The sequence below is a fragment of the Pristis pectinata genome, chromosome 8, assembly GCF_009764475.1.
Source record: "Pristis pectinata isolate sPriPec2 chromosome 8, sPriPec2.1.pri, whole genome shotgun sequence".
NCBI lineage: Eukaryota > Metazoa > Chordata > Chondrichthyes > Rhinopristiformes > Pristidae > Pristis > Pristis pectinata.
Genome location: NC_067412.1, coordinates 1374710 through 1392775, shown reverse-complemented (window position 1 = coordinate 1392775; position 18066 = coordinate 1374710). Strand labels below are relative to the sequence as shown.

The following is an 18066-nucleotide window of genomic DNA, read 5'->3' as shown; positions in this document are numbered from 1 at the left end:
TTATCTATGTCCCCTTTAAATGCCACAGTTGAATCTGCCTCCATTATTGCCCCCAGCAGTACATCCCTCACCCTAACCACCCACTGGCATTTCTAGTTGTTATGCCAATCACCTTCATTCTTTGTCCTCTGATCATTGACCCCACTACCTTCCAGGACAGGTTCTTGCTGTTCCACTCTGTCCATACCAAACACGATTTTAAATACCTTCATTGGTCTTCTCACAACATTCTCTGTTTCAAGATAAGCAATCCCAGCTCCTTCAGTCTATCCACGTAACTAAAGTTCCACAGTGGAATAAATAGGGCAAATCTCTTCTGCACCCTCTCTAAAGCTTTCACATCTTCCCTAAAGTGCACAGAACTGGACACTACTGCAAACCGGAGCTTTATGAAATGTTTCTCTGGAGCATTGGAGGCTGAGGAGTGACCTATAGAGGTATATGTAACAGGTTGAAATGTCATACGTAGAGGGCATAGGTTTAAGCTGAGAAGAAGAAAGGAGCAACACACACAAAATGCTGGAGGAACTCAGCAGGTCAGGTCACTGAGCTGGTGCTGGGTGAGTTTCTCCAGCATTTTGTGTTTGTTGCTCTATATTGCAGCATCTCTCGTGTTTCTGAAAGTTGAAAGATTTACAAGGCAAGTTTTCTTTTTACACAGAGTGGTAGGTACCTGGAATGCACTGCCAGGGAAGATGGTGAAAACACATATGACAGCAATGTTTAAGAGGAATTTAGGCAGACACATGAACAGGCAGGGAATTTAAGATAAGATCTTTATTAGTCACATGTACATTGAAACACACAGTGAAATACATCTTTTGCGTAGTGTGTTCTGGGGACAGCCCGCAAGTGTTGCCAGGCTTCTGGCGCCAACATAGCACGCCCACAACTTCCTAACCCATACGTCTTTGGAATGTGGGAGGAAACCGGAGCATCTGGAGGAAACCCTCACAGACACGGGGAGAACATACAAACTCCTTGAGGGAGATAGACCACATGCAGGCAGATGTGCAATTTAAATTGGCACCATGGTAAACACAGAGATTGTGGGCCAAAGGGCCTGTTCCTGTGCTGTACTGTTCTCTGTTCAGCATGACTTATTTGTTGTTGTACTTAACGCCTCTGCTTATAGATCCCAGGTTCCCATATGTTTTAACCAGCTTCATAACCTGCCCTGGCACTACAACAACCCATGCACGTATATCCCCAGATCCCCCTGTTCCTGTACCCCGTTTAGAACAGTGCCCAGAATTTGCATTGCCTCTTTTCATTCATCTTACAAAAATGTAACACTTCACGTTCCTCAGCATTAAATTTCATCTGCCACTTTGATGTTAAGAAAGAAAATAAGTTCAAAATAAACAGAAGCCTGCTCCACCATGCAATAACATCGTGCAATCCTATACCTCAAGTTCACTTTCTTGCCAGAATCCAATTCCCTTGATTTCCTTAGTATCCAAAAATCCATCAGTCTGTCTTAAATATGTTCCATGACTGAGCATCCACAGTTATTTGGGGCATAAAATTCTGCACATTCACAACCTCAGAGGAGAAATTTATCCTCATTTCAATTCTAAATGGCCAACATCCTAATCTGTAGGCTCTGTTCCTGGTTCTGGAATCTCCCAACTGAAGAAACACTCTCTCATCCTCTACACTCCACTGCTTCCAAGACAAGTATCCTTCCTTCGGTCAGATTAACTCAGCACATAGTACTCCAGGTGTGGTCACATCAAACCCCTGAACATCTGCAGTAGATCTTCCATACTGATGTACTCCAACCCATGCAATGAAGACATGTCTCTCCTAATTATCTGCTCTGCATGTGTTTACTTTCTACATTTCATAATATTTCAAAATATTGTTTCCCCCTTCTCCCTACCAAAGTGAATAACCACACACTTCCCAACATTATGCTCTCATCTGCTAACTTGTTGCCCACTCGGTTAACGTGTCCACACCCCATTCCATACTCTTAATGTTCTTTCACAGTCCACTGTCCTATCTTTCTTTGTATTGTCATCAAATTAAGACATGCTACAGAGATCAGAAACCCTATCTGAGATACTCCCATTGCCTTATCCATTCTTCTCCGCCTCCCACTCTCTCTCTCTCTCTCTCTCTGCAACTTGAAACTAACTTGTTTTCTCACTTTCTTCGTTCTGAAAAAGGGGGCTCTGACCTGAAATGTTAACTCGGATAAAATAAGATTCTCTTTCCACAGAAGCTGCCTGATCTGTTGAGTGTTTCCAGCATTTTCCTGTTTTGATTTCAGATTTCCATCCGGCGCTGATCTTTGTGGCACTGCACTAGTAGCAGCCTGCCAGTCTGAAAAAGACTTGTATATTCCTATATTCTTCCCTTGGCCATTCTTTGTAAATCTATTACCCATACCCCCAGGAGATTTTATGCTCAACTTTTTATGTGGTTCCTTATCAAATACCCTTTGAAAACCCAGGTAAACTGCACCTTGAAAGAGGTGGTGGAAGTGCAAGTCCTTCCTTATTGCACAACAGTGCACCACATTGCTGTAAAATGATTTGGGATTCCCTAAGGATATCCAGAGGTGATCATAACAAGATGTAGCTTTGCTCCAAGCCATTGAGAAATCCTAACCTTTGCAGCATTGTCAAAAGAATGGAAAGAATTCAGCTTTCCACAAAACCATGGTAAGAAGATAAAATACTGCAGATGCTGGCAACCAGAAATAAAACCAGTTTAAAAAACCTGGAATTGTCAGCAGGTCGATCAGCATCTGCGGAGAGAGAAAGGGTTAATCTTCAAGGTCTCTGCAACGTAGCTTTTAAACGTATTTTGAAACGCTGGACAGATGTTTAGAGGCTGTAAGCTTTCTAAAGGCTTTAAGTCGGATATATCTCCCAAAGAAAAGGAATGTGATCGAACGTGAATTAGAAAATCCACCAGGAGAATCTGAGATGATCGAGTCTTAGAGCTTCTTATTTTGATATTGGGAAGCATCCGTGAGAAATAGGCCGAGCCTGCGTTTCTGAAGTTGTCCAGATGCCACCACTGGAACGAGGAGGGGCACTAACAGTCAGTACATGTGGCCAGCTCTCTCTCTCAGAACGTGTAATATCGTGCAAACAAACAAATGGACGGGCGTTGCATCCAGTACAGTTGTAGACGCATGGGTTGAGGGGCGAGAGAGTGTCATCCTGGCAAAATCTCCGGAAATCCAGCCAGGTCGGGGAAGAGCTGCCAGTCATTGGGAACCACATCCTTACATTGATGGTGTCCGTCTATTTGAGAATTTCCAGCAGTTTTTGTTTGGTTTCGGAAGGTCAGCAGCTGCGGTATTTTGCTTTTGGATAGTAGAACTTGTCCCTTCCCACTCCTGGTGCGGATATTTCCCCTGTGCTGCTCCACTGGGGAGAAGTGCGTGAGAGGAGGTCTCCCTCTCAACCAATGGGTGAAGTTGTCTCAACTCCAACACACCATTAGGGAGACATTGCCTCTTCTCGCCAACGAAAGGAGAGGACGAGCTTCCCTCAATGGCCAGTCCAGTTACACCGGGATCTCCAGCACAGCCAATGAAAGGAGAACAACCATTCGTCCTACACCAATGATAGCGGCGACGGATGCTTCAATTCCTCACCTTGCTCCTGTCAACCACACAGTACTTTTTTTTGGTGACATTATGGCTTTGCTTCAGGTGAATGTTTTTTTGATTTTGGCATTGTGTTTTGCTCCGTAGATTGAGTTCCTGCTTGCTGAGCCCTTTCCAAAAGTTTTCGGTGAGATTTGCTACTCCGCCCCTACTGTTGGCTGATTAACCGGTTCTTCTGAGGTTGTCCTCAACAATACCTACCCCCCAGCTCATTTACGGGAGAATTGTAGGCCTGAAAATGACGCCCTAGGGGCAGACGTCGCCAGCGGCGTTCAGTTGGCTTGCCTTGGCGAAGATTTATTCGGCAGTAGGCCCGGGAATGTGATTCCAAACGCAGAAACACACGTGTTCTGTTGGGATCTCCTGGGCAACTCTTCCCCCATCAGAGATATCTCCTTTGTCCCTTGCTACCCCACCCTTACTGCAACTATTCCAGATTTCAGGAAGAGTCTTCGACCTGAAACGTTAACTCTGTTTCTCTCTCCACAGAAGCTGTCCGACCTGCTGCGTTTCCAGCATTTTCTATTTTTATCTCAAATTTATAGCACCTGCAGTTTTTGATTTTCCAACGTGGGTTGTATCGTGTTTGGTGGTAAATTGGTTTATTATTGTCACATGTATCGAGGTACAGTGGAAAAACTTTGCATGCCATCTCATTTCAACAGTGCATTGAGGTAATAAAAGGGAAAACGATAACAGAATGCAGAATGAAGTGTCACAGCTACAGAGAAAGTGCAGTGCAGGTAGACAATAAGGTGCAAGGTCATAATGAGGTAGATTGTGAAGTCAAGAGTCCATCTTATCGAACTAGGGAACCATTCAATAGTCTTATAACAGCGGGATAGAAGCTGTCTTTGAGCCTGGTGGTACGTGCTTTCAGGCTTTTGTATCTTCTGCCCGATGGGAGGGGGGAGAAGAGAGAATGTCCGGGGTGGGAGGGGTGTCTGACTTTGTCCTTATTTCCCACTTCTAGTGATGTGCTATGCAGCTGGTTGAGGCAACAGATACCAGGACCCTTTTACTTGGAAAGTGGTTACATAACGGGTGGCTGCACAATGTCTTTTTATTGGTTCTAATTGTGTTCCTTCTGGCAAAAAAAAATGTATCACTTATGATTTTCTTGTGAATGCTGCTTATCTGATGCTGTGATGCTGCTGCGAGTAAGTTTTTCATTGGGCTGGAGCACACGGGCTGGACTGAATGGTCTCCACGTTGACTCCATTCGTGGAACGCCTGCATTCTTTGAAGTGCCGTCCTGTCCCGTCCCGTTCCGTCCCGAGGGAGCAGGGGGGCTCCCGCCTCGGCCGGGACCCGTCCTCCGCCCAGGCTGTTGTGAATGGCGGGGTCGCGCAGCGCGGTACCCGAGCCCCCCGCCCGGCGGTAACGCGCACGTTCAGCTCCGGCCGCGCATGCGGCGCACGGTTGCTATGCAGCGTCTCCAGGGCCGCGCGGGCGCGCTGGGGGACAGATTACGTCATTGCGAGAGGAGCGATGGCGGCGCGGGGCTGCCGGGGGATCGAGTGAGGGGAGCGGGAGAGGCCGGGGATCCGGGGCCCGCGGCTGAGGGCAGAGGCCGGGGGTCCGGGGAACGGCGATCCCGGGGCCCGGAGTTTGAGGGGCGGGCGGAGAGCGAACTGAGCCCGGGCACCGGCGCCCCGATGGAGCGGCCCGACCCCCAGTGAGCGGGGATCGGGGCGGCGCCGCGTCGGGCATGGAGCCTGCCCCCGGGCCGGAGGGGATCAGCAGCCCGGGGATAACCGTGCAGCCCCCCGGGCCGGAGGGGGACGAGAGCCCCGGGATAACGCTCCAGCCCCCCGGGCCGGAGGGGGACGAGAGCCCCGGGATAACGCTCCAGCCCCCCGGGCCGGAGGGGGACGAGAGCCCCGGGATAACGCTCCAGCCCCCCGGGCCGGAGGGGGACGAGAGCCCCGGGATAACGCTCCAGCCCCCCGGGCCGGAGGGGGATGAGAGCCCGGGAGAGTATGAGAGGCTGCGGGTGGTGTTCGACATGTTTGACCTGGCCGGGGAAGGGCTAATCCGGCTGGAGGACTTCTGCCAGATCGCCAGCAGCTACGGAGCGGAGCAGGTAGGGCATCAGCGTGCTCTGGGTATGGGCAGCAGGGAGAGACTGCGGATCATTGTTCTCCTTGTGTCAGGGAAGGATTCACCTTCAGCGTGGGACGGGAGAAATGGAAAAGCACATCCGCGCACCCAGATCAGACGCAACGGGGTCTGAAGGGCAACGGCACACCGATTCTGGTGGCAAGTTGAGATAAACGACACGTTCATACTGAGCTGTGCAAGGTGTTTGATTCGTGTTTTATCTTCCAGCGAGTTATTTAGGTCATTGTTGCATAATCTTGGTAAACAAAATCACCTAATTTTGGACGGGAGGTCGTGAATCTTCGATTCTTTAATGCATTATTAGGATAGAACCTTTGATGTAAGGATGTTTTCTAGAAAAAACGCTGTCTTTTTTATTTTTGGGTCCAGATTCTGGCTGGTCACACGAGACATCTGCCAGGACATTTGTCCCTCCTTCCCCATCCCTGGGTCTCAGTCTAGTGTTCAGCGCCAGAAGCTTTGTAAAAAGAATGAGACATCTTAGATGAAACTTTGAATCAACCAAAGATGTCTTCCTGCTTGAAACTCAAGCTTAATGGTAGGGGTTCTATTCCCTAGGGCAGGAGATACGATGGTAAAGCTTGCTGTTGAATCTGCTGACCACATTCCTTGAGGCCACAGTCTCATTGTTAACGGGTGCCTGGTTAATTTAATATGGTGCATCAGAGTGTAAGCATTGCTGTGGGTGGAATTGAACTGGAAGCTTCACACTTTCTAAAAATGGAAATTGGTTGTTATGTGTTGAGAAAGTATGATTAATTGTCCTACCTACTCCTTGACGTCAATTTTTTTTTTAGTAGCTTTTAGATTATTACCGAACGAGTGCTTTTGTTTGCTGCTTGTTGGTTTGAGAGATGGGTCTCCCTAGATCACCTAAATGCTGGATGGTTGGTGCGGAGGAGCCTGTTTGTGTGATTTGACTCTGTAAATTGTAGTCTTATAAGCAATATGCATGCAGATAAACCTCTTAATGTTCTGTTTATCCAAATGGATGTGACTTCCATTCTTTAAGAACATAAACTGGTTGTTTAATTAGGAAATTTAAGTTTAATTAGGAAATTCAAGTTTAAATCTGCAGTGTGGGATTGCACACATCTTTGGTGTGCTTCTGACAAACTATTTCTTAGATATAATTAAATCTTTAATGGCATTTGGCCGCTTTAATTAGCTATGTCAGCAGTGGTTTGCTGTTTTTGCTCTCTGGTTGCCTCAGTGAAGCTTTGTCGATCTGAAAGATGCTGCCTGTAGGAGCAGCTCTGGAATTTTTAATCTCGCGTTGAGAATTAAATATGGTAGGTGTGGGGGTGGTGTTGAAAATGGGCCTGGAGGATTTTAAATGACATTCAGTAAGTGTGGAAGCTTAATGAAAACACAGAATTTTAGATAAATGTATGGTCAGGACTCAGCGCAGTAAACCTTGAATAAGTTCAGGTTTATGGTGGATGGGAGAGCTGTCAGGAATGGTCTAATCTGCGAGTATCAAAAATATAGATGGGCTGGGTCAGGAACTGAGCAGCAGTATGCAGATAGAAAGGGGTGGTGTGCAAATAATGTCATGCTTGCTGGCCATCTGATTCATTCTAAGATCAGTTATGTCAGTGGCTGCAGACTAGGTCAGAAGGGAGAGTGCACTGAGCCACAAAGATCATTTATCTCTTTTTTGATTAGAGCCATTTGTGGCAAGGCTGGGATAGAAACCAAATTAGAAAGGTTCAAATATGGAAGTTGCATGAAAGGGGAGGAAATGCCACTTTCAAGGATTTCTTTATTTCTTGTTCCAAATATAACTCTGTAACAAGTTATGGCACTCAACAATATCCTTACTGAGAAACAGCCTTGGATATAATGTGTATTTGTATCTGTTGTATTTACGTAGGAATTTGGCATACGAGGAGGAAATGGGTTCCTCCATCACACCCCATTATAAATACTGAACGCCTGACTATAGCAAACTTGAGAACTTGATTTATAGTGTGGGGTATAACAACCATTGTGTGCAAGAAGTTCTCTGTCCAGAATGAGTTTAAATAAAGCACAAAAAAAAGGTAAGGTAATTCCTTGAGCAGAAACATGAAGACACCCTTGTACAGGGTCAGAGGAAGTTTGTTTCCATTGGCACAATGCAGTTGGAGGGTAACCTATCCAATGAAGTGAGAACACATGATGGTGTTCATTACTTTTGGTTCAAGAAGCATTCTGAATGGAGTTGAGGTATTTTTCACAGAGTGTAGAAGAGATATTGAAGAAAATGGTTTCAGTAGCTGTTGAGAAGGTGCAGTGGCACCCTACACATTCACTTGCAGCTGCAGTGGCTTGGAGAAATGGTGGAGAGACATCAGAATGTTATATTCCAGGGGTAACTGGAATTTATCCTTGTAATAGAATGGAAGGGGGTTCAGACTGCCCTTGGTACAGGATATTGACATCATGGGGTTGTCAATTGTATGGTGTAGATTAGGTAAATAGTTGTAGCAATGTACCTTGGCCCAGTGATGCTTACAGAGGTGGGCTGTGGGTAAACAGCAAGACCTGTTTGCTTGGTTCTCCTGGTTAACAGTATTGAAAATAAGATAGTCTGGTGTATATCATTCTGTATCTGTGTTAAATAGGTGCAGCTAATCTATACAAACATTGTTTCCAATATATTAAACTGTTGAACTAATTCTCCAATATGATTCTGAGAGGGCCTCTGGCCTTGAATACGTAAACTAAATTTGGGCTGTCATAAGGTCATCACTAAGACTACTGCTTTCACTTCCATCATGTCAAACCAACCCCCCACCCCCAAGCTTCAACTAGTCTGAAACCCACCTGAATGTCTTTGTTCCTTATCTTGATGCTTCCAGTACACTGTGGCTGGCCTTCACTATTGTACACTTTAATCTTTTGAGACCAGATAAAACTCTGCGTGGGTCTTTCACTCCAAATCCTATTCGCCCATCATCCTCGCACTCACTGACGCGTGGCTTCCAGTTAAGCAATGTCGATTGCTTAGTTTTAAGATTTGATGCCAAGATGCTCTGTTTCTGCAATCTCTGTCCATTTACCCTCCAAAGGTTGCTGTTCACCTCCAATTCTGGCACTTGGACATCCCTAATTTTAATCTGTTCACCATTCACAGTAATTGCAACCAATAATTTGTTCCTAAACCCCTTGACCTCTCTCCCTTTAAGATGCTTCGTGAAACCTATCTTGCCAAGATTTTGGTCAATTGCCCCAAGATCTAGTACAGTGTCACATTTCATTAATGCTTCTGTGAAGCACCTCGAAACATTTTGCTGTATGAATGCAAGTTTGTTGTTGTTGAATAACCATTGGTTGCCATGGCTTTGGAGTTGTGACATCATTTGGAGGACCAATTAACACAGCACAGGAGCTGCTGTTAATGTGGCCAGTGAGAAGGTTATGGGTTTGGGTTGCAGGGGTGTATCTGCTGTATGGAATGTGTTAACTATGAACTTGAAGAGCAACATTGAAACGTATGCCTTGCATTTTGCTTATTTTATTGTGAAATGCTGCACATTGGGTGTAAGTTTTGGAGCTATTTTGATAGTACAATAAGTATTTTTGAAAAGGATCCTGGAAAGTTTGAGAAATGTAATCAGAAGGACTCTAGGTGCTGAAAATCAAAGAAACCACAGATGCCAGAAATCTAAAATAAAGGAAAATACTGGGAATACTCAACATGTCAGGTTGCATCTGTGGAAAGAGAAACAGCTAAGGTTTCAGGCCAAAGATCCTTTGTCCATTCTGATGAGGGTCTTCTACCTGAAACATTAATTCTGTTTCTTTTCCCACAGATGTGGCTGGACTGTAGGTGTGGCTGTCCAGCCCTGGTCATTGTGGCTTCATCCCAGCCCTTTTGGCTGCAATGACCCATGGTTGCCTGAAGTTCAACATGATCCACTGCTGCAGTGACAATGTTTTGGGGCTCTTTGGTTGCCAGTGTGTGATGTTTTCCTGGTGTTGGGTAGTTTCAGTTAGGTCTGAATTGAAATCCCTCTTAAACAATTACAGTGGATGCAGATGGCCTGAAACGACAGGCAACAGAAAATACCAGCTCTTATTAAACTCTGCTTGCCCTTGGAGTATCTCAGTCTTACAGTGCTGCAGTTTTTATTGTGTGCTATTGAAAAGTAGGGAACTTGAAACCCAACAGAGTCTTGCCTGTAATTGAAAAGCAAAACCCTGTAGGTGCTGGAAATATTCGGCGGATTAGACAGCGAGAGCGAAACAAACTTAATGGATCAGGTCAATGACCTTTAGACTTTTAGGATGAGGACCTTTCACAGTGGAGTTAGAACGCCTTTGAGTAACTTCCTACAGAAAGCTGTTGGTGTGGTCCTGTTCAAGTAGTAAATGGATGTTAGATCTTGAGGTATTGCACTGCTTCAAGTGTTCAGTGTAAACTAAAGGCAGTCATAATTTCACTTGCAAAATTTAAATTTATTGCTGAGACATGAGACTGCAGATGCTGGAATCGGGAGCAATAAAATCTTACGGAGGAGTTTGGCGGGTTGAGCAGCATCTGTGGGGGGTGGGGGAACTAGGAATTGTCAGAGTTTCGGATCAAAACCCTGTATCAGTCCTGCTCGACCTGTGGAGTTTCTTCAGCAGGTTGTTAAATTTATTGCAATCTGAGGCTTGTGGCATGGAGTGCATGGTCTTCAATGTTCCAGAACCAGAGGTGCAGACTTTTAATGATCATAGATGCATGTGAGAGGTCACCTGTACAGTTGGTTCATGAAATGGCTGAAAAGCAGCCCTGTGGAGATGGGGCTGTTACACTACTTATGCACAACCTGTTATTTGGCAGTTGAGATGGAACTACGATTAAGCTGGTCTGAATTTTTTAGACTGCAGTATCTCATTGCTTTAGATGATTACAAATTGGGGATCAAACTGAATTTCAATTTCTGCTCAGAAGTCTGCAGATGGAAAAATTGTGCCTGTGATCAGACATGGGAGGAGTGTCTTTTCTCTTCATATAACTATAGTGTTAGTGTAACTAGATAATGTGCGTTAATGATGATGAATAACAAGTCTGCTGCTTTGGGAACTGACAGTAGGAAATGGGTCAGTTGCTGATGGGTTGGCTAACAGCTGAATGACGGGATGTAGTCAGCACTTCCCTCCCTTCAACATCCCCTCCCTGCTCTCACTCCACCTCCAAGGCTCTGTGACAGAGGGTGCAGGATGTTGAATATGTGGTATATGCGTTAATGCAGCTCTGAAGGGAACCTTCTGGGAAATAATAGGTCAAGGGAGAAATGCGGAGTTAATGTTTTAGGTTGATAAGGCTGAAGTTATATGAAGTGATTTGGAGTAATGTTGGCATGGTGCTTCCTACATTAATAGAGAATTTTAAGTCAACTTCACAGAAATTTGGTTAAATTATGAAATGACCTACTTAGATCCTAATTGGTTAGTGTCAATTAGAGATCTTTGAGCCAGTAACATGCTGGTGTGTGCCCTGATGCTTTTGGTAAACTGTGTGCAGTATTAGTACCATGGAACAAACTGCTTGAACTATTGACCTATCAGAAAAATACAAGCTTGTGCCATGTTGTGTAGCTAGAAAGTGTTACCAGCCTGCAGTGCATCCTTAAACCAAAAAAAAGCAGATACTGGAAATCTGAAATAAATGCAGAAAAAGTGGGGGATTCTCAGCAGGTCAGATAGCATCTGGAGAAATGAACAAGAGTTAATATTTCAGGTCAATGGCCCTGCATCAGAGATGCATCCTTAGTGTTCAGACGGGGTATATTTAAAACTTTGTGCAGTGTAGAAATTCCTTGCAGGTCAACCCACTGAAGCCTACTGTAGAATAGATGATTGCTTTATCACTCCTGCAGTGCAAGGGGATGACACACATGTTGGTTCTGTGCAGACACATTACACCATCAGTTGATCTCCATAACTAATAATGGATATTTCCAACCTGCACATTATTGGCCTGAAGCAAGGTAGTGTTGATGCTGGTAGAGTGGCTTCCTTCTGATTAGCCTGAGATCAGACCAGATCTCTGAAAACCGTCTTCATGATATAAGTAGGAGTAGGCCATTCTGCCTCTTGAGTGGCATTTGATCACAGTTGACAGCTCTGTGACACTTTACTGCTTTAACCGGAAATCCCTTGATTCCCTTGGTATCTAAAGACCTATCAACCTTTGAATATACTCAGCAACTGCCCCTCCACAGCAATCCTGGATGGACAAATCAAAAATTCACTAACCTGGATGAAGATGTTTTTCTCATCTGTCCTAAATGGCTAACCCCTTGTTTTAAGATCTTAATCATTGGTTCTAGTCCACCCAGTTAGAAACGTCAAACCCCTTCAGAATTTTGTACATTTCAAAGAGATTATCTCTTGTTTTTCTCACCTCAAGAATAGCCCTTGTTGCTGTGCTCCTGCTGCAAGACCTGCACACTACATTCCAGATGTGTTCTCCCAGGGCCCTATATAATTGGAGCAGTGTCTTTTATATTCAAATCCTCTTGTAATTAAGGACAATGTACTGTTTACCTTTTGTAATGCCTTGCTGTAGCTGCATATTCACTTTAAATCATTCATGTAGGCAGACATGCAGATCCCTCTTAACATCAAAAACAGAACATGCAGCAAAGCAGCTAAAATTTGAGAGGGTTGGGATAGCATATGCCCAGAACTGGACCAATACAGGACACCAGCTACAAGGTGGATATAAACAACCAGACATGGTTAGAATTGGCCACTTCTTAGCTGTACTTAGTATCTGTAGGCATGATAAGAAATAGAAATCACAATAAGAATTGGAACCCACACATGGATGGATTGTTTTCAGCACATTATCTTCAAATAAGCAGTCTGGCACCCACTCTCCAATTCTGCCTGATTAAAGAAACTAGGGGAAAGTTAATGAAATGCCTTCCCTTACCCTTTTCTCAAACTGGAAAATTTGAATAATGTCAGGGTGGCTATGATGCCCAGCTTGGAATGTCAAATGTTACTGTTCTCTGGCATTCTTTTAAAACAAAAATGTTGAGGTTGCACAGAAACCAAGGTGACAGACAGGTACTCAAGAAGCATACAGTTATGATCAAACTCATGGCATTTCTTTATTATACAGTGCTGCCTTGACTGCATTTATTTATTGTTCCATTGTCCAAGGTTGGAAGCATACTACAGTCAACAGGTTTAGAAAGAATCTGAAGATGGATGAGTCATAATCATTCAGCTCAGACCTGGCCCTTCAGCCCACTATGTTCATGCTGACCACCAAGTACCCATCAATCCTAATCCTGTTTACCAGCATTGCTCAATTAGGTTTTTCAGCACTTTAATCCCCTGTGTATGTCAAGAGCCTAGATTAAACATTTGAGGGTTAGGAGGGGATTTTTACAACCCAATGAATTTCACCTCAGCAGATCAGAGAGAAACTTCTTAGTAGGAAGGTTCTGTAGTGCTTACTCTGCTCATCCCATAGCACTAGAGAACCTTCCTACCAAGAAATTTATCTCTGATCTGCTGAGGTGTAATCCATTGGGCTGTACAAGTCCCATCTCCTCTGAAACAGATTGGAGTGTCCCAGGAATCAATGGATAAGAGTGAATTGATGCATTTTGGGAAGTCAAATAAGGGTAGGACATGTACTATAAATGGTAGGGTGCTTAGGAATGTTGATGAAGAGGGGTTTGGGATTGGTGTAAGTGTAAAAAGTGCATCCAAGAGGGTTTTTTAAAATCAGTATGTAGGGTATCCTAGGGAAGGGGTTCTACTCAGCCTTGCATTAGGGAATGTGGATGAGAAAATGGTGGAAGTTTCTGTGGAGGAACCCCTTGGCAACACAGACCATAATTCGGTAAGTTTCAAGGTAGTCATGGGGGGAAAAAAGATACAGTTGGTCCTAGAGTTAGGGTTTTCTATTGGGGGAGGGCTGATTTCAATAGTATTAGACCTGGTGAAAGTAAATTGGGAGCAGCTGCAAGAGGGGAAAAACAACATCTGATAAGTGGGAGGTTTTTAAAGGTGTGATAGAGTTCAGTCAGCATGTCTGTGTAAGAAGCAAATATGGTAGGATTAGGGAACCTTGGCTAGGTAAGGAAAGTTGGGGTTTGATCAGGAAAAGGGAGAAAGCGTCAGGTAGAAGAAATCAAACAAGCCCTTTGAAATCTATAGTGGGTATAGGAGAAAATTTAAGAAAGAAGTTAGGAGAGCAAAAAATGGGACATGAAATGCCCTTACGAGCAGCAATAAGGAGAATCCCAAACCTTTTATAAGTATATTAGAAGCAAGAGGGCTAGGGAAAGAGTAGGGCACCTCGGGGACCAATGGGGACTCTGTGTGTGGAACCAGGGGATACAAGTGTGGTCTGAAATGAATATTTCTTATCAGTATTCACCAGGGAGAAGGATGTGTGGCATGGAGAGTTGAGGAAAGGGTACATAAAAGTTCTAGAATGTGTATCAGGAAAGGAAGTATTAAAGATATTGGCACACATTAAGGTGGATAAATCCCCAGGCCTCACTCGATCTCTTCAGGAAGCAAGTGAGGAGATTGCTGGGGTTCTAGTGGAGATTTTTGCATTAGTAGTCGGGAAATGATTGGGGGGAAAAATCTAAGGGACAGGATTTGTATTCATTTGAAAAGGCAGAGACTAATTGGGGGGAGTCGGTATGGTAGTGTGCAGGGGAAATATTGTCTCTCAAATCTGAGTTTTTTGAGGATGTAACTAAGAAAATTGATAAAGGCAGGGTGGTAGATGGTGTATGTGGATGTTAGCAAGGCTTTTGACAAGGTCCTACACGATAGACTGGCCCGATAGATTAAAGCACATGTGATCTGAGGTGTGGATCCAAAACTGGCTTGGTAATAAGAGTGTAGTGGTGGGTTTTTCAAGTGGTGTACTTCAGGGATTGGTGCTGGGAGTTTTTGGAGTACTGTGTAGAGTTCTAGTTGCCACACTACAGGTAGCATTAGAATGAGTGCAGAAGAGATTAACCAGGATGTTGCCTGGAATGGAGGGCTTCAATTATAAGGAGTGATTGGATAGGCTGGGTTTGTTCTCACTGGAGTGTAGGAGGCCGAGAGGGTGACCTTTATAGAAGTTTATAAGATTGAGGGCATAGATACGGTAGATGGTCAAAATCTGAAACCAGAGGGTACAGATTAAAATTGGGAAGGGAGAGATTTAAGGGAGATTAGAGGGGTAATTTTTCCACACACAGGATGGTGGTTATATGGAATGAGCTGAAATAGTAGAGACAGATACGATTACAACATTAAATGGCATTTGGACAAGTACAAAGGATAGGAAAGAATAGAGGAATATGGGCTTAATGCAGGTAAATGGGATTAGCATAGATGGCTATTATGACCAGCATGGACAAGTTGGGCTGAAGGACCTGTTTCTGTGTGGTACAGCTTTGTGTGGTATGCTATGACCTTGAGGTTCAAGTCCATCGTTGCCTGAAAGTGCAACATGGGTAGCTAGAGTGGTGAAGAAGATGTGGCATGGTTGCCTTTGCAGGTTAAGGCATAGAATATAAAACTTGAGTGGTTGTATTGCAACTTGACAATATATTGGTTAGACTACATATGGAGTATTGTTTGCAGTTCTGGATGGAAGGATGTGGTTGCACCAGAGAGAGTGCAGAGGAGATTCATTAGGATGTTTCCTGGATTGGGGGACTTTAGTTATGGGGAGAGATTGGATAGGCTGGGCTTATTTTCCCTAGAGTGAAGGAGGCTGAGGGGTGACCTGATGGAGGTGTGTAAATTTATAGGAGGTAGATAATCAGAACCTTCTTCCCATGGTGATAGTATCAACAATAAGAAGGCTTGGGTTTAAGTTGAGAGGAAGGAGTTTCATGGGGGATCTGAGGGGTAAGCTTTTACACAGTTAGTGGTTGGTATTTGGAACATGCTTAAGAAATATTTAGACAGGTGCTTGAATGAGCAAGAAGTAGAATAAGAACCTAAGCATGCAAATGAGATTGGTGTCGAAGAGCAAGGCCAGCATGGACATGGTGGGCCGAAGTTATAACCTTAACCCTCGCTACTATCCTGACGTAATGCTTGCAACCAGAACTAATCACTGGTCTGAGAACAAGATTTCTCTTGGTCTCCTGAACTACCTCACTCCTTATTTTTCTCCTGTTCACTCATTACTTTCATCACTCATTCCTTTTCTACCTGTGTGCTCTGGAGCTGCAGGGTGACCAGCTCCTAAAGCGTGTCACCCACAAAGTATTCATCCTCACAAACATACTGCCACGACGGCAGCTGTTGCACAAGCTGAGAAACCCTGAGCTTGACCACCTTTGGACGACACTTTCTGCACCTGTGGCTTTCTAGGATATGATGTACATTCTCTGAACTTGGGTGCCTTGCTGTGCCTCCATTATGTTATCTCCACTAACAATGGACTTAAAATACTGTTAATTTTACATGACTTACCCTGAAGGAACTTTTTAATTCTTGGTTCTTTAAGCAAAATGCTTTTCGTCATTTGTTTTCTTTTAAAATCTATTCACAAAATTCTTGGTTCTTTTCAGAGCATTTCTAATATTCCAGATTTTTTGCTTGACTGCAGCTTACACCTGACATTGCTATTTCCAAGTGACTGATGTTTATGGAGATTGTGATCACTGGCAATGGGTACGTGGCAGTAAAGTGGGAAGGGAGATGTTGCAGTTCCTGTTGAGCCCTGCTGCCTCTGTTAATAGCTACACATGTACTTTTACCAGGAGCACCTGGCTTCTAAATTTTGCAATGCCCAGTGCAACTGCTTAAGAAGATCTTTGACACTGGCATTAGAGATGCAAGAAAAACAACTTAGTTATATTTTCAGCTTGAGTGCTTGTCTGCATCTTAACTATTGAGTCCCTTATCACTGTAATTTTCTTGATCATCTTCTTCCTGACCTGTACATCTGAATAGTGGTTAGAGAGAGAGGTTACATGGAGAACATCTGTACTCCGTGCCCATTCTGCTTGGACTGTGCTACTATCAGCCATTTCCCCTTCTGCTTCCTAAACTGTGAACTAGGTTCTCTCATGCACTACAATGATGTCTGCTGCTTGGGTCCCAGATGCAGAGGCTGAGCTCTACATTAATACTGAAAGCAAAATCCTTCAGTAAAGATAAATCACTGAAAATACCCAGAGGTAACACAGCGTTTGTGGAGAGAGAACAGAATTAATATTTCAGGCTGATGACCATTCACCACAATTCCATTGTTCCTGCTTAGTACAAGTATTCTCAGCATTTTCTGTTTTACTTGCTTAATGTTAGCTGTTGAGCCATTTAATTTTGAATGTTCTTAATTTAACATGGATAAAAAAACCTCAAGTCAATCAGCCACCAGTTACACTTATGGACTCCTGAGCTGTCCTGGTGCCACAGACTTAATGTGAGTAGAGCCTTGCCTTCCATTTTGTTGTCTTCTCCTATTTAATAATCCTGTCCTTAACCCCAGGACCTCCTGAGGCATCTTGACAACATTGAATGGCTTTTGAAATTCTAAATGTACTGCATCCTCTGACTCCCTCTTTTCCACCCTACTAGGTTCATGTTTCCTTTCCATAAATTCATGTTGATTTGAGCTAATCCTGTTAAGTGCTGTTATCTATTCCTCGGGAATGCAGTCCAACATTTTCCTGGCAAGTAGTGTGATGCTTGGAGTCCAAATCTTCTACATTGGGCCTTTGGGGCACCTGGGATGCTATTATAATCTGCAGAGCATAATAAGTTTGGCCTGTTTTTCATGTGGAATAAATACTTGGATGTGAAAGATTGTTTATAAAACGTGGAAGGTGCTAGTATTGCTCAGTAGGATGATCAATCCTATGAAGGAAAGTACTGGTCTGAAACAGGAAGCTGAACATCTATTTTTAGATGCTGACAGATATGTGGAGGTGTTCTAGTGTTTTCCATTTCACTTCAGTTTCTTGCGTTGGAACAAGTTTTTTTAAATACCAGTTAAAATATGTTCACAACTATATAATCTTCACAGTTCTGAAGTAATTCTCGAAAGTGTATTCTCATCTGTAACTACCAGTGTAACAATTTATAACTGTACACTGCCACTTATTGGAACTGAATTTCTTTTAGAGAGGCTTTTTTCCTCTGGCAAAACTTCTATTTAGCTGCTTTTGTTTTGATTTGGATTCCATGTTGACAAATTGGCTCAGGGTTCATACTGTGCCATTTTCCATAACTCGGTGGCAAATTGATAGATCAGCTCTCTTTAGTATTTGAATTAAAAGGCAGACGCTGAATGTGTGCTGCTAAGAGAGGGGGGTACAGGCTGAATATAAGGGCACCTGGAA

The 18066-nt window shown here is 43.9% G+C and overlaps 1 protein-coding gene across 2 annotated transcripts in view; it reads left to right on the top strand.

Annotated features, from left to right (window-relative positions):
- The first annotated feature begins 5114 nt into the window (after positions 1–5114).
- rab11fip3 (RAB11 family interacting protein 3 (class II)) overlaps positions 5115–18066 on the top strand; it is a 78348-nt gene continuing 65396 nt past the window's right edge. For both annotated transcript variants that reach the window (XM_052021181.1, XM_052021180.1), the window contains exon 1: positions 5115–5717. In XM_052021181.1, coding sequence (XP_051877141.1) covers positions 5343–5717 — 375 coding nt within the window. In that variant the 5' untranslated portion in view covers positions 5115–5342. The remainder of the gene's footprint in view (positions 5718–18066) is intronic.